This window comes from Macaca fascicularis, chromosome 2, assembly GCF_037993035.2.
Source record: "Macaca fascicularis isolate 582-1 chromosome 2, T2T-MFA8v1.1".
In the NCBI taxonomy this organism is placed as follows: Eukaryota; Metazoa; Chordata; class Mammalia; order Primates; family Cercopithecidae; genus Macaca; species Macaca fascicularis.
In genome coordinates, this window is record NC_088376.1 from 107,172,938 (window position 1) to 107,200,178 (window position 27,241).

Below are 27,241 nucleotides of genomic sequence, written 5' to 3' on the forward strand. Positions count from 1 at the left end.
GATAGTTTGCTGAGAATGATGGTTTCCAGCTGCATCCATGTCCCTACAAAGGACACAAACTCATCCTTTTTTATGACTGCATAGTATTCCATGGTGTATATGTGCCACATTTTCTTAGTCTATCACTGATGGACATTTGGGTTGATTCCAAGTCTTTGCTACTGTGAATAGTGCTGCAATAAACGTATGTGTACATGTGTCTTTATAGCAGCATGATTTATAATCCTTTGGATATGTACCCAGTAATGGGATGGCTGGGTCAAATGGTATTTCTAGTTCTAGATCCTTGAGGAATCGCCACACTGTTTTCCACAATGGTTGAACTAGTTTACAGGCCCACCAACAGTGTATAAGTGTTCCTATTTCTCCACATCCTCTCCAGCACCTGTTGTTTCCTGACTTTTTAATGATTGCCATTCTAACTGGTGTGATATGGTATCTCATTGTGGTTTTGATTTGCATTTCTCTGATGGCGAGTGATGATGAGCATTTTTTCATGTGTCTGTTGGCTGTATAAATGTCTTGTTTTGAGAAGTGTCTGTTCATTTCCTTTGCCCACTTTTTGATGGGGTTGGTTGCTTTTTTCTTGTAAATTTGTTTGAGTTTTTTGTAGGTTCTGCATATAGCCGTTTGTCAGATGAGTAGATTGCAAACATTTTCTCCCATTTTGTAGGTTGCCTGTTCACTCTGATGGTAGTTTCTTTTGCTGTGCAGAAGCTCTTTAGTTTAATTAGATCCCATTTGTCAATTTTGGCTTTTGTTGCCGTTGCTTTTGGTGTTTTAGACATGAAGTCCTTGCCCATGCCTATGTCCTGAATGGTATTACCTAAGTATTCTTCTAGGGTTTTTATGGTTTTAGGTCTAACATTTAAGTCTCTAATCCATCTTGAATTAATTTTCATATAAGGAGTAAGGAAAGGATCCAGTTTCAGCTTTCTACTTATGGCTAGCCAATTTTCCCAGCACCATTTATTAAATAGGGAATCCTTTCCCCATTTCTTGTTTTTGTCAGGTTTGTCAAAGATCAGATGGCTGTAGGTGTGTGGTATTATTTCTGAGGGCTCTGTTCTGTTCCATTGGTCTATATCTGTTTTGGTACCAGCATCATGCTGTTTTGGTTACTGTAGCCTTGTTGTATAGTTTGAAATCAGGTAGCGTGATGCCTTCAGCTTTGCTCTTTTTGCTTAGGATTGTCTTGGCAATGCGGGCTCTTTTTTGATTCCATATGAACTTTAAAGCAGTTTTTTCCAATTCTGTGAAGAAAGTCATTGGTAGCTTAATGGGGATGGCATTGAATCTATAAATTATCTTGGGCAATATGGCCATTTTCACAATATTGATTCTTCCTATCCATGAGCATGGAATGTTCTGTCATTTGTTTGTGTCCTCTTTTATTTCATTGAGCAGTGGTTTGTATTTCTCCTTGAAGAGGTCCTTCACATCCCTTGTAAGTTGGATTCTTAGGTATTTTATTCTCTTTGAAGCAATTGTGAATGGGAATTCATTCATGATTTGGCACTCTGTTTGTCTGTTATTGGTGTATAAGAATGCTCGTGATTTTTGCACATTGATTTTTTATCCTGAGACTTTGCTGAAGTTTCTTATCAGCTTAAGGAGATTTTGGCCTGAGACGATGGGGTTTTCTAAATATACAATCATGTCATCTGCAAACAGGGACAATTTGACTTCTTCTTTTCCTAATTGAATACCCTTGATTTCTTTCTCTTGCCTGATTGTCCTAGCCAGAACTTCCAACACTATGTTGAATAGGAGTGGTGAGAGAGGGCATCTCTGTCATGTGCCAGTTTTCAAAGGGAATGCTTCCAGTTTTTGCCCATTGAGTATGATATTGGCTGTGGGAAAAGACAAAAAAAAAAGGCTAAAAGTTTGATATTGGCTGTGGGTTTGTCATAAATAGCTCTTATTATTTTGAGATACGTTCCATCAATATCGAATTTATTGAGAGTTTTTAGCATGAAGGGCTGTTGCATTTTGTCAAAGGCCTTTTCTGCATCTATTGAGATAATCATGTGGTTTTTGTCTTTGGTTCTGTTTATATGCTGGATTATGTTTATTGATTTGCATATGTTGAACCAGCCTTGCATCCCAGGGATGAAGCCCACTTGATCATGGTGGATAAGCTTTTTGATGTGCTGCTGGATTCAGTTTGCCAGTATTTTATTGAGGATTTTTGCATCGATGTTCATCAGGGATATTGTTCTAAAATTCTCTTTTTTTGTTGTGTCTCTGCCAGGCTTTGGTATCAGGATGATGTTGGCCTCATAAAATGAGTTAGGGAGGATTCCCTCTTTTTCTATTGATTGGAATAGTTTCAGAAGGAATGGTACCAGCTCCTCCTCATACCTCTGGTGGAATTCGGCTGTGAATCCATCTGGTCCTGGACTTTTTTTGGTTGGTAGGCTATTAATTATTGCCTCAATTTCAGAGACACAATAAAAAATGATAAAGGGGATATCACCACTGACCCCACAGAAATACAAACTACCATCAGAGAATACTATAAACACCTCTACGCAAATAAACTAGAAAACCTAGAAGAAATGGATAAATTCCTGGACACATGCACTCTCCCAAGACTAAACCAGAAAAAAGTTGAATCCCTGAATAGACCAATAGCAGGCTCTCTCTCTTTTTTTTTAAGGATGATACGTGGAAAAGTTTTCAACGCCCTAGTGATTTTTCCTTATGATGCATGCTGCTGGACCACTCCCCTACAACATCAGTTAATGTGTGCTCCAGGAATACAAACTGATATGAAAAATGGCTTATGGTAGATGTAGTTAAGACAGTCAATATATTTTAACATTAGAAAATTCAGTCGATCCTTCATATCCATGGGTTTTACACCCATGGATTCAACCAACCTCAGACTGAAAATATTAGGGGAAAAAAATACATCTGTACTACACATGAACAGACTTCTCTTTCTTGTCATTATTCCCTGAACAACACAGGATCACAACTACTTACATAGCACATACATTATATTAGGTATTATAAGTAATCTAGAAATGATTTAAAGTATATGGGAGGATATATATAGGTTATTTGCAAATACTACACTATTTTATATGAGAGACTTGAGCATTCGTGGATTTCGGTATCCACAGGAGGTCCTAGAACCAATCCCCTGTGGATACCAAGGGACTACTATATATTACAAAGCCACGTGCTTTGGAATTACTTCATTGGTTCCTTCTATTTTCATTAACACTGATATCTAGTTTAATATGAAAAGGAACTTGAAATCTTGAAAATTAGAACATTGTTAGTTTTTTCTACTTGCAATGCAAAATCTATTTTGCTTTTTTGCTTCTAGGAAAATATTCTGTTGTGATATTTGATACATCTGTTGGCTACTCAAAGTCAGAACTTTTCAAAGTAATCAGTAAATTGAATCAACAGAAAAATATTCATTACCTTGGGGATGCATTAATAATTTAAAGTTTTTAAATTCAACATGTATAGAAAAATCAAGCTTAGTAATACTTTAATGTTATTGTACCAATGTATTTTTTTAAATTAAGACTTCTGTATGCAGCAGGGCGTGGTGGCAAACCTGTAGTCCCAGCTACTAGGGAGGCTGAGCCAGGAGGATTACTTGAGCCCAGGAGTTCAAGCCTGGGCAACATAGTGAGACCTCATCTCGTAAATTTAAAAAACAAACAACAGAAAATTCTACGTGTGGTAAAGTGTTAACTCAGCAAGCTTGGGTTGCTTAAACCTTGCACATTCCAAAGAAAGGTCTGACCTCAGTGCTGAACTTTGGCTCCTGGAAAATGAGCTCTGAGCCCCTGGAATATCCCACCTGATAGGAATGTTTCTGTTTGCCTGAGGCGTTAGACCATACCAGATAGACAGTTTATGCTAACAATATGATTTATAGTGAATACCTGTTTTCCTGTGTCTAAGACCCTGGACTGCACTGTATTCATTTGACCTGGGGGATTTAGGGAGCTGAGACTGGATAGCTAAAGTAAGTCACATAAGCACTAAATGCTTACCTGTCTGACCACCAGTAAAACTCTGGACATCCAGACTTGGATGAGCTTCCCTTGTTGGCAACACTTTTCACGTATTGTCACACACCATTGCTGGGGGAATTAAGCACTGTCTATAAAACTCCACTGTGAAATGACAACTGGAAGCTTGCACCTGGTCTCTCCTGATTCTGCTCTATGCAGCTTTTCCCTTTGCTGGTTTTAATTTCCATTCTTTTGTTGTAATAAACCATAATGGTGAATAAAACAGCTTGTCTGAGTTATGTGAATCCTTCTAGTAAATCATTGAACCTGAGAGTGGTCTTGGGGACCCCTGACACAATGTGCCTAGAGTTTAATGGTTCTGATAAGTTTACATTTTCATGTTATCTTTAAACTTGTATTTATTGACTCCTCCTTTGTATCAAGCCCTTGCCCTAGCCTGTGCTTAGAGTATCCTTTTCCTAAATATCCCAGATATGGCTTGTCCTTTACTTTCTCACTGAAGTGTCACCTTTCAGTGAGGCTCTCCCAGATTATGCTATTACTTGTGTTTGTTTTGTTTTGTTTTTAAAACTACCCTATTTTAAATTGCTATCTCTGCTTTACTTCCTAGCATTCCCTCCCCCTTTCACCCTGCAGTACTTCTTGGTTTTTTTTTCCTTTCCATGTACCCTATTTCCTTATTTATTAGGTTTGTTGTTTATTTTTCTCCCCTCACTAAAATGCAAGCTCCATGAAGGCTGTTCACTCTTCTTGTCACTCTTTTTGCCACCACATGTTCAGTTCAGTCTTCTTCCCACTATTAGAGAAGACCCTTGCCCCTTTTCTTAGGAAGACTGGCTTAAAGTCCCATCTATTCATAGCATCGAACTCAAAGTCCAGAGTTTCACAGTGATGCACCGGATTTTTGGGTTTTTTTTTTAATCCTCTTTAATTTAATTTAAAAATCTGCAAAACATTTGTAGTTTTCAAAAAAAAAAAATCAAAACTAAATTTAAAGTTTAATGAGAAGTCTCATTCCTATATTCCTGTTTCCTTTACCCAATTCTTATTCACTTCCTATACATAATCTTTTTTTTTTTTTAAGATTTTGGAGACAGTGTCTTGCTCTGTCACCCAGGCGGGGAGTGTGGTGGCACCATCAAGGGGCTCACTGCAGCCTCAAACTCCTGGTCTCAGGTGATCCTCCTACCTCAACCTCCTGAGTAGCTGGGACCACAAGCATGTGCCACCATGCCCAACTAATTTTTCTATTTTTTGTAGAGTCGGGGTTTCACCATGTTGCCCGGGCTGTTCTCAAACTCCTGAGTTCAGGCAATCTGCCCACCTCAGCCTCCCAAAAAGTGCTGGGATTATAGACATGAGCCAACACATCCAGCCTTCTTGTGTTACTTTTCAGCAAAAATAGAAATATTTATCAAAAAATAATGAAGATTTAGTCTTACATTGGCAATAAATATCCCACACTTGCATACAGGACTCATGTGGCTAAGAACATCATATTAGAATAAATTAAACTATCATTTATTACTTTGGGATATTTAGTCATTGGCATTTTCCACATTTAGGTTATAAAAGAATTCATGTTTTCTTCTATTACTTATATGGTTACATCTTTTTACATCTTATCCATATGGAGTTCATTCTGTTACATGTTGTGAGATGTAGATCCAAAGAGCTATGAAATCCCAACATTTTTAAATACTAAATTATTTAATACTCTTAGTATTTAAAACTAAATTATTTAATACTCTCAATGTGTTTAAAAGGTTAGATAGATATCATTTCTGATATTTCCTTGTTCTATTTTGTATGTAAATGCCCTTAATGTTTTTTTCCAGGAAATCAATGAAAATTCTCTTAAAAGGTTAAGTGTCTACTTAGAAAACCTCCAGAAACCAGGCTTCAAGTCTTTGAAACCAATTCAGCTTACATTTTATGTAAGAGAAACAGACCAGAGTTCCTCTGATGGCCAGGAACCTTTTAGTACTTCCGGTACGTTTTTTATTTCTGGTGTGTCCCTTGCAAGCTTCATGTTAAATGTGTTCATTAATTTTGACATTGTCAGAATACCTTTGGATCAAAACTTTGGTGATAAAAAAATAATAGCATTTAATTGATTGTTTTCCTAGAATTAGATTCTATTCCTAGCTGCATATGTTTGAACAAGTGATTTTTTTACATGTTTAAACTTTTTTGTTTCTAAAACTAAAGTGTTCCTATTTGTCCTCTTCCCAGTTCAGTGTTATTTTAAGTGTTAAACATGTCCAAACAATATGTATTTCTAAAAACTACAGCTTGCATTCTCTTATTTAGTCCTCCGAATACTCTGAAGCTGGAAGTATTTACCCAATTGTAACTTAGTGATGTTCAGTGCCTTTCCCAAGACCAGAGAGAAAGAATATAAGTCTTGAACCCAGGTCTTTTAACTCCAACTTTATGCTGCTTCTAAAATCCAATTGATCTTAGTAGACAGCCACCTTTTCACTGCCTTTTGTCACTGCTTTTCCATATTTAAAATTAAGGACAAATATTTAGGTTAAGGTCACTAAAGGCCTATCATTTCTCTAATTATACATGCTTTTGATGATCCTTGAGGAAATAAATATATTTTTAGTATGAACTTAAGACAATTTAAAGAGTCAGTGCTTTCTGTGAGTTAAGGCTAAAACAGGATACACTGTAATTTTTTTTTGAAACAAACTGCTATAAAACTCAGAATTTGATAGGTCTTTGAGATCTAAAATCTGTTTCTAGCTCTGCCAGTGACCTAGCTGTGTGACCTTTAACTTTTGGGTGTTCATTTATTAAAATGAAAGAGCTGGAGAACTGTGTAGAGGCCACTCACATGGAAGATCCCTAATTTACACCTCACCTTCCCATGGCTCTCAGGACCTCAAATGGAAGGAGGAAGAGCTTGATCTGAAGAATGCTGAAGTATGTTGAAGACAACGCCTCACCCAGTCTCTCCAGGGACTAGTATTTGATAGTATACGATCTCTTACCTTTTATTTTCTCATAATTGAATATGGGAGATCAGGAGTCACAAATTCCTTTTCTTGGCAGTTTCTCCATTTACCTCTGATGTAGAGTTTTATTAAAAATAGCCCTATTCTTCAATATTTAAAGACAGAAAGTCAACTCATAGCCCATTTGTGAAGGAACAGCTATACTGAAGAATGCTGTAAATAATGAATAATAAGCATGTTGATCACTCTAAGTGACACAATTCTATTTGAAAGTTTAAATACATTGTGAATGTGCTGTTCTTAGCCATGAGAGTCTCAAGCAACTGAGATATATTGTTACTAGTGTAAAATCAAATACTCATAAATATTTTTAATAGATATATGCTCCTGTTAGGGTCAAGATTAGGCTAGGAATTAAATAACGTCTTACTTAATATATAGTGGTCTACTTAGGTTTCATGATTTCTCCAGGAGGACAGATGGAATTTTTAGAGGCAGATTATATCCTTTATAGTTGTTAAAATAAAAATATTATCATCAATCTGTTTTTATTTGTATGTGGTTGAGAGAGTCAAGCTCATTCCTACAGCTACAACTACTTCTTCTGCTACCACCATCAGCTGGATTTGTCTTAAATATTGAATATACATGGAGTTAAAGAGTAAATTGAATTTAAAAGCTTAGTGGAAATCTTAGAAAGTTTCACACAGCAAATTAGGGACAGAGCTGGTACTAGAACTAATGTCTCCTTATTCCTAGTCCAGTGTTTTGATTTGTATACGACATTATCTATTAATTCTTCTTTTAAAATATTGTAATTAATCATTTTTCCTTTTGCCTTTATAACAAAGATTGGCCCTCTGACAAAGATTTAAAACATTTTTACTTCTGTAACATGTTTACCTGATTATGAAATTAAAATCAAGTAGGTTTTTAAAAAATTTTTATTTCTAGAACACTAGAAATCATTAATCAGCTTTGGATAATTAAGATGGTAATAAGGTAAAATGTTTACTAGTGATTTTCATTACTGAAATTTTATGAGCCTTTAGCATTATTAATACATTGAAATCCTTAAAGGCTGAAATTATTTCTTCAGCTCCATATCTTTTTGGTGGTTCGTGAGGAAGTAAATGTTGTTATTAGAATAAATTTTAAAACAAGTTAGAGATTTACTAAGAGCTTTCTGTGGATTAATGCGAAGACAAATAGCTGTAGCCAGCTCTGGCTGAGTAAAAACAGAATCCTTTACTTTCAGTTAATGGTTAACTTTGAATGATTTCTTAAACAAAAATAGCTTAAAGCTGGGCATGGTGACACAAGCCTGTACTCTCAGCTACACAGAACACTGAAGTGGGAGAATCCCTTGAACCCAGGAGTTTGAGGCTAGCCTGGACAACTGGACAAGACAGCAAGACTGTTTTTTTTGGTTTTTGTTGTTTTTTTTTTTTTTTTTTTTTTTTTTGAGACGGAGTCTTGCTCTGTCGCCAGGCTGGAGTCCAGTGTAGCAATCTTGGCTCACTGCAACCTCTGCCTCCCGGGTTCAAACAATTCTTCTGCCTCAGCCTCCTGAGTAGCTGGGACTACAGGCAAGCGGCACCACGCCCAGCTAATTTTTGTATTTTTAGTAGAGACAGGGTTTCACCATATTGGCTAGGATGGTCTTGATCTCTTAATCTCGTGATCCGCCCACCTCGGCCTCCCAAAGTGCTAGTGTTACAGGCATGAGCCACCGCACCTGGCCGAGACTGTCATTAAAAAAAAAAAAAAAAAAAGTTGGCCGGGCGCGGTGGCTCAAGCCTGTAATCCCAGCACTTTGGGAGGCCGAGGCGGGCGGATCACAAGGTCAGGAGATCGAGACCACAGTGAAACCCCGTCTCTACTAAAAATACAAAAAATTAGCCGGGCGCGGTGGCGGGCGCCTGTAGTCCCAGCTACTCAGGAGGCTGAGGCAGGAGAATGGCGGGAACCCGGGAGGCGGAGCTTGCAGTGAGCCGAGATCGCGCCACTGCCCTCCAGCCTGGGCAACAGCGTGAGACTCCGTCTCAAAAAAAAAAAAAAAAAAAAAAAGTAAAAGGTACAGAAAAAATTAAACTAGAAATGGGAGAAAAGATATAGCATATATGACAAAAAGATGATGCTATACATAAAGAGTTTTTACAAATTAAAAATGAACCAGAGTAGCTCCATTACCAAAAATGGACAAAGACAATGAATAGACAGTTCAAGAAATAACATATATAAATGTCAGTTAAGTATATAAAAATCTTTAGGCCATGCATGGTGGCTCACACCTATAATCCCAGCACTCTGAGAGGCTGAGGCAGGCAAATTGCTTGAGTCCAGGAGTTCCAGACTAGCCTGGGCAACATAGTGAAACCCTGTCTGTACTAAAAATACAAGAAATTAACCAGGTGTGGTGGCACATGCCTGTAGTCCTAGCTACTCGAGAGCCTAAGGTAGGAGAATCACCTGAGCCCAGGGGGCAGAGGTTACAGTGAGGCAAGATGGTAGGCACCACTGCACTCCAGCGTGGGTGACAGAGTGGGACCTTGTCTCAAAAAAAAAAAAAAAAATCTTTAGCCTCAGTATTCGAACGCAAACTGAAATAATTAAGCAGTATATTTTGCCCATTTTTTTTTCTTTTTTTGCTGGTAATACCCATGAATGGTAAAAATACATTTTCCCACATTATTGATGGGTATATAAATTAGTGCAAACTCTACAAACTCTGCAACTTGGCATTCTCTCCCCAAAGCCACAAAATTCTTCTCGGAATGTATCCTGAGGAACCAGTAAAGGATATTTGCAGTGTGGTACAGGCTGTCCTTACTATATAGTAACTCTTACGTTGGATTAAATAATGAAGCTGATAAATTGAGATAGAAACAGATTTACTCCTTGATTGTGCACTTCTGAGGATGAGCTATTTTTTCTTAACCTCCAATGCAGCAGTTTGGGTTTTCCTTTCCTCCTTCACTGACTAGAATAATTCCCTTGCCAGTAGTTCTAAGTTTCCCCAAATTATTGAACTAAAAAAAAGTATTTCTTAGTTGGCATGTTCTGGATCTCATAAGTTGGTGTGGCAAGCAGAACGTGTATCTGTGAGAATGATTTGAATTGTGGTGTCTGTCATCACAAAAGTTGCAAATACTTTTTTTTTTTCTGAGGCAGAGTCTTGCTCTGTTGCCAGGCTTAAGCGCAGTGGCACAGTCTTCGCTCACTGCAATCTCCACCTCCTGGGTTCAAGCAATTCTCCTGCCTCAGCCGCCTGAGTAGCTGGAATTACAGGAGTACACCACCACACCCAGCTAATTTTTGTATTTTTAGTAAAGACACGGTTTCACCATGTTGGCCAGGCTGGTCTCAAACTCCTGGCCTCAAGTGCTCCACCTGTCTCAGCCTCCCAAAGTGGTGGGATTACAGGCATGAACCACTGCCCTGGCCTCATATGTGGTACACACATACAAGCACATAGATGGAAAAGGTCAAAGAACAGTGCTGCCCAAGAGAACTTTCTGTAATGAGGGAAATGTTCCATATCTGCATCATCTAATATGGCAGGCCCTAGCCCTTTGTGCTTATTGAGCACTTGAAATGTGGCCAATGTGGCCAAAGAACTTAATTTTAAATTTTTATTTCATTTCCATCAATTTAATTTTAAATTGCCACTGTCCTAGTAGCTACCATCTTGGATAGAGCAGGTCTGGAAGAATATGTACCTATTAATAGTGATTACCTCAAGTAAAGATGGTAAAGTTGTATGCCTGCTAACAGGAGACTTTTGCTTTTAATTTTCAAAACCAATTAAAAATTTTTTTTAAAAGCAAAGAGTCAGCATGTTGTATGGAGAAAATTTTTGGCTTGGTATCAACTCAGATTTAAGCCCTGGCTTCATTCTTAATCTATGTTCCTTCACATTTGACAGGAGAAATGATAATGGCATAGTTGGTGGTAGTGTTGGTTGAAAAGATATGTAAATTAAGCTGGAACCATGCCTAACACCCAGAAAAGAAAAAAAACAAAACCAGTGGATTTTTTATTGATGACTTAACAATTTAGATTACTTACCTTAGTCCAATGATTACCCAACATCAAAATCAGTAACTTTTTTTTTTTTTTTGAAACAGTCTTGCTCTGTCACCCAGGCTAGAGTTCAGTGGCACAATCTCGGCTCACTGCAACTCCCGCCTCCCGGGTTCAAGCAATTCTCTTGCCTCAGCCTCCCAAGTACCTGGGATTACAGGCGCCCACCACTGCGCCCAGCTGATTTTTGTATTTTTAGTAGAGATGGGGTTTCACCATCTTGGTCAGGCTGGTCTCGAACTCCTGACTTCATAATCCACCCACCTCGGCCTCCCAAAGTACTGGGATTACAGGAGTAACTTTTAAACAACTAGAGAATTTTAAATCATTCCTGAAAATATTGGGTTACTACCTAGTCAAGTGAGCAAGTATGAGGACCATCTCCTTCAATCATAGAGAAAATTCAAGATGGGTTTCTGTGACCACTGAGACTAGATTATATGGCCCCTCTTACCTGAACCGCTGTCACAGTGTACACCTGTATTCTCCTGTCTCCACTAGAAACTATCTTTGGTGTACACCTGCTTATAGGAGAGCTTTTCTCTCTCTTAAGAGACCAGATTTATCGACAGAATTGAGAATATTCTGAATCCCCTTGTTGGGCTGGGATGGGTTTGGTCACTGGAACCAAACTAGAAAATGGAGCTGATGATTGAAGGAGTTCACGAAGGTAAAACATTGTGTGGTATAGTTTTAGAGAAGGGAAGTCATTTTTCTATTTACAGGTGATTTGCTAATAGGACAAATTTAAATCAGTAATAGAATGTTTTCAAAGATTTTGATTTTATACATGTTGAAATAAAGCAAATAATCATCTGTATTAATTGTTTGGGGGAATTATATTCTCTAGGATTTCGAGCAGTCAAATTTACTTTGCACACCAGAGATCTGCTAAGCACAGTATTATATATTCTCAACTCCTGCAGTTTATCTATTGAACATATCCAAAGCTTGAATACTAATGTGCATACCCAGCCTCTCAAAGAAGCTAAAAGGATGCCTGACAGGCCCATCAAATGGGACAAGTCTTATTACTCCTTTACTGGATTCAAGGACCCTGATGAAGACCTTGAACAAGTCTCGAGAATGGAAACAACTCTTACGTATGTAAAAGTTTTTATTTAACTAGACTGTATTTGTAGTTTGTGTTTATGACACTGATGTATTGGAATGGCAAAAACTTTTTTTATAAATAAAAAGTGTAGTTCACATTTAAAATTAAAGCCTAGTTTTCCAGGAAAAGTAATGCTATCAATCTAGTTAATCCAGTAATCATTATGAAAAATATATTTCGTGTTTCTTACTTAAAGTTGCCAAAATACTTCTAGCTGTATTTAAAGTTGTGGTCTTTTGATACCAAACACATGCAGGAGATTGTTTTGTTTAAGTTTTAAAAATTCTATCCAAGTTACCCCCGGTACATGGAGAAAGGCTATACCTAAGACTATACAAATATTTTTTACTCTTCTTCATGTGTTAGGCATTTCTAATGGATAGTTCAGTAGTGATGTACTTCAGTGTAATAATCCATACATGAGAAAAATACATGGTGACAGAATTATTCAATATCATCTAGAATAGCTGCTTTAAAGAGTTACTTTTTAAATTATAAAAACCATATATAAAATGTTTTCTATTATTTGGCATGCCTTATTTGTAAAGTTACCTTATGTTTTTTAAGTCATTTTTGGATTTCATAAAGACCCATCACATTCTCTTCCTATGATTGTATCTAAAAAGTCCAGTGGCTTATCAGAGGATTCTCTCATTATGGCATAGTAAATGATCCTTCATTATCCACTGGCATAATATCTGCTTTGTGGATTATCTGTACTAAGGGATTCCTCCTTGTTACCTAGCTAGATTCCAAATAAGGCTGAAGAGGTAGGAAGGTAGCAGAGTCTAGTACAGAAAAGGACAGAAGTATGTGTTTGAAGATGTATATGTATGTACCTACGTGTGATAGTCTATGATATTTATCTATATGCATAACTGATGGATAAATCACTTCCCTAAATATGATGACTTTAATTGTTCAGATTCTCTTCTGAGATGGAAATGTGCATTTGGGAATAATAATTTAATGATGGACCAGAAGTAATGACACAGTAAGAAGTCGGGTAAAAAATGAAGAAGAGCCCGGCACTGTGGCTTAATGCTGATAATCCCAGCATTTGGGGAGGCCGAGGTGGGAGGATTTCCTGAGGTCAGGAGTTCGAGACCAGCCTGAGCAACATAGCAAGACCCCATCTCTACAAAAAATACAAAAATTTAGCCGGGCATGGTGGTATACATTTGTAGTTCTAGCTAATTGGAAGGCTGAGGCAGGAAGATCCCTTGAGTACAGGAGTTTGAGGCTGCAGTGAACTATGATCGTGTGACTGCACTCCAGCCTGGGTGACAAAGTGAGACCCTGTCTCCAAAAAATAATAAATAAATAAAAAGTAGAGTCATGGTGGCATAGAGGTTGCTGAATTGAAAATTTTGGTATAGAAAAACGAGATAATTTAAGGTTAATTGCACACAGAGGCTATGGTGGGAGTTGAAGTAGATTTCTCTGAGCACAAACTGGAAGAGAGGTTCTCAGCCTTGCCTTCAAGTTTTATGTGGGATACACAGCACATACAACTTCTGCTTACACCCACAGGAGGATATTGCTGTACTTATCTTGCACTGTGTCTAGATGAACAAAAAGTTGGGAATTACTGGCCTATGGGTATAGAAAACAGTGAGATAGAGTAAGTCAAGCCAAAACAGCAAAAATAACAGTTGTTGGACTTTACTCAAGTTAAAAGGGCTTAAGAATAATGTATTAAAGGGTTTCAGAGAAGCACACGGTCTGTGGTTCAGTTGAGTATTTTGTAGAACACAGTTTCTATCTGGAGTTGGATGTGCAGCCATCATGAAAAGAGTGCCCCAAGGACCTAGAACTGGACTTAGACCCCTGGCAAAGTAATGAAAACACATTGAAACTATAGAAAGCCAACTCAACGAGATAAGTGGTATTCAACGGGTTCCTTATCTAAGCTCAGTATTTATAATTTTTTTATTTGTATGTCATTCATCCAATAAAATTCCTTAGTTTTTAGTAAAGGAGACTTTCTTATATTACATTATACTATATGAGTTCTTAAGGGTAGGGAATATGTCTTGATAATCTCTGTGTCTACTAATCTACTTCATAGATTCATAGAATCCATCCAGTATTTTAATTAAACTGAACTAAAGAATTGTTGAATAACTAAATGTGATGTGCTAAAGGCTCAGTATAAAGAACTCAGGCTTTAATATGGGAATGCAAAGTAACATAATACATAGTGTAGCAATAGAAGTCACTTAGCAATGAATGTAGAGGGCCATTTTTTCTTAAAGTGCCTCTGTTAATTTTATTAATGTTAAATAAAAATATCTGCTATTTTTAGTGACAGATACATTGTCTTAAGGAAAATTTCTATGTGTAGATAAGTTATGTTGCTGTGAATTCTTGATTTCCTGGAAAGTCAGCTTTGTTTTAAATTCAAGCTCTCATTTTGACAGTTACGAGGACAAGCTCAAAAAACAAGTCACTCTGACTTATTGTCTACCCTTTAAGAGGATAGCAAAAAAAAAAATAGACCACTATTTGGGAGGCCAAGGCAGGCGGATCATGAGGTCAGGAGATCGAGACCATCCTGGCTAACATGGTGAAACCCCGTCTCTACTAAAAATACAAAAAATTAGCTGGGCGTGGTGGCAGGTGCCTGTAGTCCCAGCTACTGAAGAGGCTGAACCAGGAGAATCGCTTGAACCAGGGAGGTGGAGGTTGCAAGTGAGCCGAGATCGCGCCACGGCACTCCAGCCTGGACGACAGAGTAAGACTCTGTCTCAAAAAAAAAAAAATAGACCACTGTTTTAGAAGTTGAAGTCAGTGGAAATTTAGCTTTCTAAATCACTGATTATTATTATCCATCTTGTTGTCAATAGCAATTTTGTCGTTACAGAAGTTAAAGTAAACCCATTATTAAGCAGTTACAGCCTTTCTTTTTTTAGCTTCATAAAGTGAAATGTATAGTGACATAGCATTACAGTAGATAGGGTTTTTTTTTCTTAGTTTTTAATACTTATATTGAAGGGCCTTAGATTGTATTTCTTTTTTAATTTCTTTCTTTCTTTTTTTTTTTTTTTTTTTTTTTTGAGGCTGGGTCTTACTATTTCAGGCTGGAGTGCAGTGGTGTGATCACAGCTCACTGCAGCCTCAAACTCCTGGGCTTAAGTGATGCTCCTGCCTCGGCCTTTGGAGTAGCTGGGACTACAGGCCTGTGCCACCATACCTGGCTAATTTCTTTTTTTAAGATAGTCTCACTCTGTTGCCCAGGCTGGAGTGCAAGGGCACTATCTCAGCTCACTGCAACCTCCGCCTCCCGGGTTAAGCATTCTCCTGCCTCAGCCTCCCGAGTAGCTGGGATTACAGGCACACACCACCACACCCCTGGCTAATTTTTGTATTTTTAGTAGAGATGGGGTTTCACCATGTTGGCTAGGCTGGTCTCGAACTCTTGACCTCAGGTGATCCGCCCGCCTCGGCCTCCCAAAATGTTGAGATTACAGGCATGAGCCACTGTGCCTGGCCCATACCTGGCTAATTTTTTAATTTTTAGTAGAGACAAGGTCTTACTATGTTGCCCAGGCTGGTCTCAAACTCCTGAGCTCAAGTGATCCTCCTGCCTCAGCTTCCCAAAGTGCTGGGATTACAGACATGAGCCACCATGCCCAGGTAGATTATATCTTTTTTTTTTTCTTTTTTTTTGAGATGGAGTTTCGCTCTTGTTGCCCAGGCTGGAGTGCAATGGTGCGACCTCTGCTCACCGCAACCTCTGCCTCCCAGATTCAAGCAATTCTCCTGCCTCAGCCTCCCAAGTAGCTGGGATTCCAGGCATGCGCCACTATGCCCAGCTAATTTTGTATTTTTAGTAGAGACAGAGTTTCTCCATGTTGGTCAGGCTGGTCTCGAACTCCTGACCTCAGGTGATCTGCCCGCCTCAGCCTCCCAAAGTGCTGGGATTACAGGCATGAGTCACCACGCCTAGATTATATTTCTTAAGCATTGACATCTTATTGATTTACCTGAACCAGATCATCACCTCATGGAGTTTGAGTTTAGCTTAAGAGTGTGTAAATTTAGAGCAAAAAATCCAGGCTGGGTAGGAGAGAGAGGACAGCACTACACAGAACCAAGACAAGATAAGGAATACTGCTCATTGGGCCATTAGAGCCAAATGCAGTGTAGGCTAAATCCCTTCACCAGCATGTCTTACAGTGCAGATGTAGCATTATAATACCTGTACTCATCTGAAAGGTTTCATATCTCTTATCTCCCTTTTGTAACCTGGTTTCCCAATTCTAGCATGTTCACATAGGCCCAGAGCCCCCTTGACCTTTACCCAAGCTTGGGCATTGCCCAGTTTGAAGGAACCTCTGCTGAGGGTTTGTTCAACGTTTTAATATATGGTAGTTTTTCCTAGTAAGGGTTCCAGGAGCTTATATCATAAAAGCCAGAATGCTATCTCTATCAATTTCTCATTTCAATTACAGTTGACCCTTGAAGAATGTGTGTTTGAACTGTGCAGATCCACTCTTACATGGATTTTTTTTTCAACCAAAAGCAGATTGAACGTACCATATTTTCTCCCCCAAAACTATTGAAATAATAATAGAAAGAGAGAGAGAGAAAGAGAGAAAGAAAGAAAAGAGGGAAGGAGGAAAGGGAGGAAGGGAGGAAGGGAGGTAGGAAGGGAGGAAGTACAGTATTAGCAAGATGTGAAACCTATGTATAGGGAAGGCCGACTGTTGGTATATGCAAGTTTGGCGGGGCCCACTATAGGACCTGAGTATGCACAGATTTTGGTACCTGTAGGTGAGCTTGGAACTAATGCCTCATGTATAGCAAGAGATAACTGTACTGATTTTTTTTATCTGTAATTATTTTACAAATAATTGTAAAACTGTTGAACCATTTCAGAGCTTTCAAATCATGTGAATCAAGTGACTGCCTAGTAGGGAGATTCAGGGTGCCTATAAGTCTACTAAAGCCTCTTAGCCACCATGGTCATTTTGGCCATATGCAGTTTAAATTTTTATTCATGTATTGTTTAATTCATCTTCGTTACATATATAGATTATAGAGAGGAATCATAAGAAACACATGCTGAATTATATAGTTCAGAAGGAGCAGAAAAATGACAATTCTGCACATTTATATCCATCTGATCTCCGGATTTACAAATTACATTCATTGAATCAAAAATTTATTTTATTTTATTTTATTTTTTTTGAGACGGAGTCTCGTGCAGTTGCCCAGGCTGGAGTGCAGTGGCGCGATCTGAGCTCACTGCAAGCTCTGCCTCCCGCGTTCACGCCATTCTCCTGCCTCAGCCTCCAGAGTAGCTGGGGCTACAGGCGCATGCCATCGCGCCCAGCTAATTTTTTTGTATTTTTAGTGGAGATAGGGTTTCACCGTGTTAGTAAGGATGGTCTCAATCTCCTGACCTCGTGATCCACCCACCTCGGCCTCCCAAAGTGCTGGGATTACAGGCGTGAGCCACTGTGCCTGGCCCAAAATTTTCTTTTTAATTAAATCTTGAAAGCAAGTTAAGATGGTTTTAATGTTTCTGAGCACTATGTTAAATGAGAAAATATAATTACAGTATTATTTAGTATAGACTTTAGCTTTCAAAATAATTTTATCTGTTTTTTGGTTTTGCTAAGAAGTGTAGGGTAAAATTGTGTCTTAGCATTTTTAAATTAAAATAAGAAATAAAAATAAATCAGTTGAGTTTTTTATTTTTATTGTTTAATATTTTTTGAGACAGGGTCTTGTTTGGTTGCTGAGGCTGGAGGATTTTTTTAAAAACACAAAGTGGGAGATTTATCAGGTCATAAAAACTCTATTTAACCCACTTTTATACTATATCCATTGATTACATTTTAATGTATATTTTAGGGCATGGTTTGTAATTTTGAATTTCTCAGCAAATTGTGTTTTATCTTACTTCAACATTCCTTTGTTATATACCATATAAAAATGATAAAATGAAAGTTTTAGGCCAGGTGTGGTGGCTCACGCCTATAATCTCAGCACTTTGGGAAGCTGAGGTGGGCAGATCACTTGAGGTCAAGAGTTCAAGACCAGCCTGGCCAACATAGTGAAACCCCCATCTCTACAAAAAAAAAAAAAAAATACAAAAATTAGCCAGGCATGATGGCGCACGCCTCTAGTCCCAGCTACTTGGGTAACTGAGGCAGGAGAACTGCTTGAACCCAGCAGGCAAAGATTACAGTGAACCAAGATCGTGCCAGTGCACTCTAGCCTGTGTGACAGAGTGAGACTCTGTCTGAAAAGAAAAGAAAAATTTAATACCTAAGTAGTTTTTGAAAATTATATAAAATTATAAAAGGAATGTTCCAGTCTAAAAAAAATTAGGAAATGCTGTTCTGTGTTGTCAGTTTTTATATTTCTATATTTTGGGTATATTCTTTGATTATCAAATTATATTAAAACAAAAATGTACTTTAATTATATAGCTTGTGTTTGAGAGGAGCTAACCAGATCCATTTTATATAAACAAAACAATTCCATATGAAATGGCTATCCCACTGAACAAACATGTCATTGAACTATAAAAAGACCATTGAAATACTATTCTTACAGCTGCTAAGATACCAGTGAATGTCAGAGTTCCATTTTCTCTATTTGACCTTAGCTCGAATATATTTACATTTCACTTTGAGTGTCTACACTTTGAATCAATTTTTGTGTTCATGAAATACCGCATTGGACACCTACAACATTAGAACTATTCTATAGAATGTTTGGGATTTGATAGTCATGATTTAACTCATATCATGCATTTATTTACTCTTCCCCTTGTTTATAGGCTAAGTCACTGTTTTTAAAATTACAAGTGATAATGCACAATTTAGTGACTCAGGACCAGGAAAGTTGTTTTGCTTTGCTTTCTTTTTTTTTTTTTTTTTTTTTTTTTTTAATTTTAACTATATATTATGAATGCATTTCTAGTAGTAAGTTTATTTCTCAAAATACTTGGTTTAGTTACATACACATAAATACAAGTGTGTGTGTATATGCTGGTTCACTATATGAAATATTTCTCACCATGTGTTGCCATCAGAGAAGTATAAAAAGCTTTTGATGTCAGAAGAAGTGGCTCCTGACTATAATCCCAGCACTTTGGGAGGCCAAGGTGGGAGGACTGCTTGAAGCCCGGAGTTTAAGACCAGCTTGGGCAATATAGTAAGACCTTGTCTCTAGAAAAATAAAAATTAAAAAATTAGCTAGGTGTGACGACATGTGCCTGTACTCCCAGCTACTCAGGAGGCTGTGGCAGGAGGATCACCTGAGCCCAGGAGGTCAAGGCTGAAGTGATCCATGATCACACCACTGCACCCCAGCCTGGGTGACAGAGTGAGACCCTGTCTCTCCAAAAAAATTAAAAATAAAATTAAAAAACTATTGCTCTATGAACTTCAGGCAGTGAAAATAAAATAAAGGCTGTTATTGGCCTAAACTCCTTTGTTTTATACAGTTTGAGGCCTAGGAGTATAAAATTTATGCAATTTTAACTTTATTGTAATTTGGATCATGGCTTTCCTTTTCATCTCTTAAATCCATGGAAAACTGAGCTTCACTTGAGTTACTAAAGTATTTTTATTTCAAAAGCATCATGACCCTAGGAACTAAACCAAATGATTTCACAGTCCAGCATTAGTCCTTGTACATGGTGTTCTGGCATTCATTTTTATATATCTTTTAATGTTCTTTTGGCTTCATTTTATTATCAGTTTTTTCTTTTTATTTGGATCTTTTAACGATACATGTAATATATGTATGATATATGTTGCTGCAATTATAATGAAATCATTTTTAATCAAGCTGTCTTAGTCCATTTTGCATTGCTGTAATATAAAGGAATACTAGAGGCTGGGTAATTTATAAAGAAAAGAGGTTTGTTTGGCTCATGGTTCTGCAGGCTGTACAAGAAGTATCGCATCAGCATCTGCTTCTGGTAAGGACTTCAGAAAGCTTCCCCTCATGGTAGAAGGGAAAGAACAAGAAGCATCATGTGACAAGAAAGGAGGAAAAAAAGAGAGGAGGAAGCACCAGGCTATTTTTAACAATCAGATCTTATGGAAACTAATAGTGAGAAGTCAGTCATTACCATGAGGATGACATAAAGCCATTCATGAGATGTCTGCCTCCATGACCCAAAACCTCCCACCAGGCCCTGCCTCCAACACTGGGGATTAAATTTCAACATGAGATTTGGAGGGGACAAATATTTAAACTATAGCACAGGCCGAGGTCAAATAAACAACCACAACCAGTTACCACTTCAATACCCTATGATGGCTATATTCTAAAAGAGAATAACAAGTGTTGGTGAGCAGGTAGGGAAACTGGAACTGTCCTCCATATAAAATGGTGCAGCTGCTCTGGAACACAGTTTGGCAATACTACAAAATATTAAACAGAGTTATGTGACCCAAGAATTCCACTCCTAGGTATATACCCAAGAGAAATGAAAACAGACATTCACACAAAAATATGCTTATGGCAACATTATTCATAGTAGCCAAAAGTGGAAATAACCCAATGTCTACCAACTGATAAATGGATTTTTTTAAAGTGGTATATCCATATAATGGAATATTATTTAACCACAAAAAGGAATGAAGTACTGATACTTACTACAACATGGATGAATCTTGAAAACATGCTAAGTCACAGAAGCTGATTGCAGTCAACCACATACTGTATGATTCCATTTTATGTAAAATACCTAGAATAGGCAAATCTAGAGAGACAGAAAGTAGATTAGTGGTTGGTAGGGCTGGAGAGCAGGACTATTAATGCGTACATGTTTTCTTATTCAGGTGATGAAAGTATATTAAAATTGACTGTGGTGGTGGTTGTACAATTCTGTGAACATACTAAAAATGGATGAATGGGTGAGTTGTGTGGTATATGAGTTATATTCCAACAAAGCCATTTTTAAAAAGAACTATCACTACTCTTTCTAAAACTAATAATACTTTTAATAAAGTATTAAAAGTTTTTGGACAATGTGTAAATTTGTGATAACAACTGAAAAGGTTGGGGAGAGCTAGTAAAGGAACAGAGCTTTTGTTATTGAAGTTAAGCTAGTATAAATTCAAATTAGGGTGTTATAACTTTAGGTTGCTAAATGTAATCCCCCACGGTAACCATAAGAAAATACCTAAAGGACATACACAAAAGGAAACGAGAAAGGAATTTAAATGTTTCGCCACAAAAAAAAAAAAAAAAAAAAAAAAACTAAACACAAAAGAAGATAGTAGTGCAAGAAATAAGGGACAAAAAAGCGATAAGACACATGGAAAACAAATAGCAACATGACAGAATAAAGTCCTGTCTTATAAGTAATTAAATGTAAATGGATTAAACTTTCCAAAAGACAAATATTGGCAGAGTGGATTTAAAAAACATGATTTGGCTGGGCGAGGTGGCTCACACCTGTAATTCCAGCACTTTGGGAGGCTGAGGTGGGTGGATCATGAAGTCAGGAGATCGAGACCATCCTGGCTAACACCGTGAAACCCCATGTCTACTAAAAAAAATACAAAAAAATTAGCTAGGCGTGGTGGCGGGCACCTGTAGTCCCAGCTACTCGGGAGGCTGAGGCAGGAGAATGGCAAGAACCTGGGAGGCAGAGTTTGCAGTGAGCCAAGATCGCACAACTGCACTCCAGCCTGGGCGACAGGGCGAGACTCCGTCTCATAAATAAATAAATAAATAAATGATTCAACTATATGCTGTCTACAGGAGACTCACTTTAGATCCAGAGTTGAAAGTGAAAGGATGGAAAAGGATAGTATTCCGTGCAATGGTAACCAAAAGAGAGTTATACTAATATGAGACAAAATAGACATGAAATTTAAAAAGATTACAAGAGACAAAGAAGGATATTACATATCAATAAAAGGCTCCAGACAGCAACAAGTGATAGCAGCTATAAATATTTATCTACCTAATTCCTGATCATCAAAATATATGAAGCAAAAGTGGACTGAATTGAAGAGAGAAATAGAAAGTTCTGCAATAATGGCTGGACACTTTAATACTCCACTCTCAATAGTGTATAGAAGAACCAACAAGAAATAAGTAAGGAAACAGAGGACTTGCATAGCACAATTAACAAGCTGGATCTAACAGACATATACAAGACACTCTACCTAACAACAACAGCATACACATTCTTCTTGAGTCCACATGGAACGTTTTCTAGGATGGACCATATTTTCAGCCACAAATTCAGTCTCAATGGATTTCAAAAGATAAATATACAAAGTATCTTCTCTGACCACAATGGGATGAAATTAGAAATAACAACAGAAGTAAAACTGGAAATTTCACAAAATTGTGGAAATTAAAGCACTCTTAACCAGCAGATCAAAGAAGATATCATGTACCACATAAATATACTTACTATGTACCCATGAAAATTAAAAATAAAAAGAAATCCCAAGGGAAAATAGAAAATACCATTCTGGACATAGGGGCTGGCAAAGATTTCAGGATGAAGATGCCAAAAGCAATTGCAACAAAAGCAAAAATTGACAAATGTTATCACTAGAGCTTTTGCACAGCAAAAGAAACGTAACAGAGTAAACAGACAACCTACAGAATGGGAGAAAGTACTTGCCAACTATACATCTGACAAAGGTCTAATATCCAGAATCTATCAGGAACTTAAGACTTACAGACTCCTGGGCACGGTGGCTCACACCTGTAATCCCAGCACTTTGGGAGGCTGAGGTGGGCGGATCACCTGAGGTCCAGAGTTTGAGACCAGTCTGGCCAACATGGTGAAGCCCCATCTCTACTAAAAATACAAAAATTAGCTGGGCATGGTGGCAGGCGCCTGTAATCTCAGCTACTCGGGAGGCTGAGGCAGGAGAATCGCTTGAACCTGGGATGCGGAGGTTGCAGTGAGCCGAGATCATTCCACTGCAACAGAGCGAGACTCCGTTTCCAAAAAAAAAGGGGGGGAGGGGCAAATTAAAACCACAATGGGATACCATCTCACACCAGTTAGAATGGCTAGCATTAAAAAGCCAGGTCAGGCACAGTTGCCCACACCTGTAATCCCAGCACTTTGGGAGGCCAAAGTGGGGAGATTGCTTGAACTCAGGAGTTTAAGACCACCCTGGGCAACATGATGAGACCCCCTCTCTACCAAAAATACAAAAAAATAGCCAGGCTTCGTGCCATGTGCCTGTAGTCCCAGCTATTGGGGAGGCTGAGGCAGGAGGATCGCTTGAGCCTGGGCCTCGGTGGGGAGGGTGGGGTGGGGTGCATGCAGAGGCTGCAGTGAGCCAAGATTGTGCCATTGCACTCCAGCCTGGATGACAGAGCAAGGCCCTGTCTCAAATAAATAAATAAATAACAGATGCTGTGGTCAGGTTGTGGAAAAAAAGGAATGCTTATTTAGTGTTGGTAGGAGTGTAAATTAGTTAAAGCATTGTAGAAAGTAGTGTGGCAATTCCTCAAAGAACTTAAAACAACTAACATTCAACCCAGCAATCTCACTACAGGGTGTATACCCAAAGGAATGTAAATCATTCTCCCGTAAACACACATGCTGACATATCTTCATTGCAGCACTGTTTGCAATAGCAAAAACATGGAGTCAACCTCAATGCCCATCAGTGGACTGGGACTGGCTAAGGGAAATGTGGTACATATACATAATGGAATGCTATGTGGCCATAAAAAAGAATGAGATCATGTCCTTTGCAGGAACATGGATGGAGCTGGAGGCCATTGTCTTTAGCAAACTAATGTGGGAACAGAAAACCAGACACCACATGTTCTTACTTATAAGTGGGAACAAAATAATGAGAACCAATGGGCACAATAGGGAGAACAACAGACACTGGGGATAACTAGAGCGGGGAGGGAGAGAGAGGGGAAGGGGTTTCTAACTATCAGGTTCTATGCTACACTCAATACCTGGGTGACAGGATGAATCATACCCCAAACCCCAGCATGTTACAATACGCCCATGTAACAAACCTGCACATGTACTCCCAAATCTAAAATAAAAGTTAAAATTATATCTAGGGAGGAGAGTGGGAGGAGGGAGAGGATTAGGAACAATAACTATCAGGTACTATGTTTAGTACCTGGGTGATGAAATGGTCTGTATGTGAGACCCCTGTGACATGAGTTTGCCTTTGTTAACCTGCACATGTGCCCCAAACCTAAAAAAAAAAAATTAAGAATTTTAACCCAAATAAATCATAGACTTAAATGTAAAATGTAAAGTACTAAGACTTTTAGGAGAAAAAGGAGGGGAAAATCTTCAGGGGGATATGAAGAGAGGTTGATTGATGGGTCCAAATATACAGTTTGATAGAAAAAAGTAAGATCTGTCTGATAGATCAGTATGTGACTATAGTTTACAATCATCAATTGTGTATTTCAGAATAGCTAGAAGAGAATAATTGAAATGTTTCTACAATAAAAGGAAGATTTAAGGTGATGAATATAGCGATTACACTGATATGATTTTTACAAATTATATGAATATTACGTTACTGAATGTACCCTGAAAATTAAAAAAAGAATAAAATGTATGATTAACAATTTTGAGCAAAAAATAAAATATAGATGAATGAAAACAAAAACACAAGGTACCAAAATTTACGGGACACAACAAATTCAGTGAAGCGATGCTAAGGGGGAAATTTATAGCTATAAACACATTTAAAAAACAAGAAAGATCTCAAATCAACAGTCTAACTTTACACCTTATGGGATTAGAGAAAGAAAAATAAACTAAACCCAAAACTAGTGGAAGGAGGGAAATAATAAAGATTAGAGCAGATAATCAAAATAGATATTAGATAAACAGAATAGAAAAATGATAGAGAAAATCAACAAAACCAAAAGTTGGTTCTTTGAAAAGATCAGCAAAATTGACAAACCTTTAGCTAGATGGACTAAGAAAGAAAGAAGACTCAAATTACTAAAATCAGAAATGAAAGTAGGGACATTACTACCAATTCCACAGAAATAAAGATTATAAGAGAGTACCATGGGCATTTGTACACCAACAAATTGGATAACCTAGATCAAATGGACAGATTTCTAGAAACACAAAATCTACCAAGACTAAACCACAAAGAAATAAGAAAATGAGACTGAGACAGTAATTTTAAATTTCCCAACAAAGAAAAGCCCTGAACTGGATGGCTTCACTGGCAAATTCTACCAAACATTTAACAGCAATACTTCTCAAACTTTTCAAAAAGAAACTGAAGAAGGAACACTCCCTAACTCATTCTGTGAGACCAGCATTACCCTGATACCAAAGACAGACAAAGACACTACAAGGAAAGAAAACCACAGATCAATATGCTTTATGAATATTAATGCAAAAAGCTTCAAAAGATCCTAGAAAAATTAATTCAGCAGCATATTAAAAGGATTCTATACCATGACCAAGTGGGATATATTCCTAGAGTACAAGGATGGTTCAACATACAAAATCAATCAGTGTGATACACACTAACAGAATGAAGGAGAAACCCCACATGGTCATTTAAATCATCTAGAATGATCATTATGCAGAAAAAAAGCGTTTGACAAAATTGAACATCCTTTCGTCCTAAAAACAATAAACCAGAAATAAAGGAAACTACATCAACATAATAAAAGCTATATGTGAAAACCCACATCAAACATCATTCTCAATAGTAAAAGACTGAAGTTTTTCATGTAACATAAGGAAGTAGGCAAGGATGCCTACTTTCACCACTTTTATTCATCATACTACTGGAAGTCTTAGAGCAATTAGGCAAGAAAAAGAAATTAAAGTCATCTACTTGGAAAGGAAGAGGTAAAATTATCTGTTCACAGATGATAGTGGTCTTATACATAGAAAACTCTGAAGATTCCACTGAGAATCTATTAGAACTAATAAGCAAATTCAGCAACTTAGCAGGATACAATACACAAAAATTAATTGCATTTCTGTATACTAGCAATGAATCCAAAAAGGGAATTACAAAAACAGTTCCATTTACAATAGCATCAGAAAGGATAAAATGCTTAGAAATTGACTGAAGAGATGAAAGACTTGTAGTACAATGAAAACTATAAAACATTTCTGAAAGAAATTAGAGAAGATATAAATAAATGGAAAGGCATTCTATGATCATGGATCCGAAGATAATATTAAGATGTCAATACCCAAAGCAATGTACAGATTTAATGCAATCCCTGTCAAAATCCCAATGACATTTTTCACACAAATAGAAAAACCCATCCTAAAATTAGAATTTCAGGGGACCTCAAATAGCCAAAACAATCTTGAAAAAGAAGAGCAAAGCTAGAGGACTCACATTTCCTCACTTCAAAACTTACTACAAAGCTATAGTAAACAAAGCATTGTGATACTGGCATTAAAAAAGACATATAGGCCAGGTGTGGTGACTCATTTCTGTAATCCCAGCACTTCGGGAGGCTGAAGCAGAAGGATTACTTGAGCCAACCAGCCCAGGCACTATAGTGAGACCCCCATCTCTATAAAAAGAAAAATACACAAACATACAGACTAATGGAGTAGAATAGGGAATACAGCATTAAATCCTTGCATATATGGTCAACTGGTTTTCAACAAGAATGCCAAGACCACTGAATGGGGAAAACATAATCTTTTCAACAAACGGTACTGGGAAAACTGGCCACATGCAAAGGAATGAAGTTGGACACCGACTTATACTAAAATTAACTCAAAATGGATCTTTGACCAAAATATAAGACATAAGCTATAAAACTCTTAGAAGAAAACATAGGGCAGAAGATTCATGACATTGGATTTGCCAGTGATTTCTTGGATATAACACCTAAAACACAGGCAGCAAAAGAAAAATAGACAAATTGGATTTCATGAACATTTTTAAAGTTTGTGCACTAAAAGACACTATCAGTAAAATGGCAACCCACAAAATGAGAGAAAATGTTTGCAACTCATATATCTGATAAAGGAATTGATATCCAGAATAGATAGAGAACTCCTAAAACTCAACAACCAGCAAAAAACCCATTTCAACAATGGGCAAAGGACTTGAATAGACATT

At 37.6% G+C, this 27,241-nt stretch overlaps 1 protein-coding gene across 32 annotated transcripts in view; it reads left to right on the plus strand.

Annotated features, from left to right (window-relative positions):
- TCAIM (T cell activation inhibitor, mitochondrial) overlaps positions 1-27,241 on the plus strand; it is an 82,817-nt gene that overhangs the window by 16,921 nt on the left and 38,655 nt on the right. For 13 of the 32 annotated variants that reach the window (XM_005546827.5, XM_074031853.1, XM_015445733.4 and 10 more), the window contains 2 exons: positions 5,846-5,999; positions 11,910-12,162. In XM_005546827.5, coding sequence (XP_005546884.1) covers positions 5,846-5,999; positions 11,910-12,162 — 407 coding nt within the window. Of the gene's footprint in view, positions 1-2,327; positions 2,413-5,845; positions 6,000-6,901; positions 6,942-11,909; positions 12,163-27,241 lie in introns of those variants that run through there. The other 19 variants (XM_065540466.2, XM_074031867.1, XM_065540467.2 and 16 more) reach the window with 4 other exon arrangements.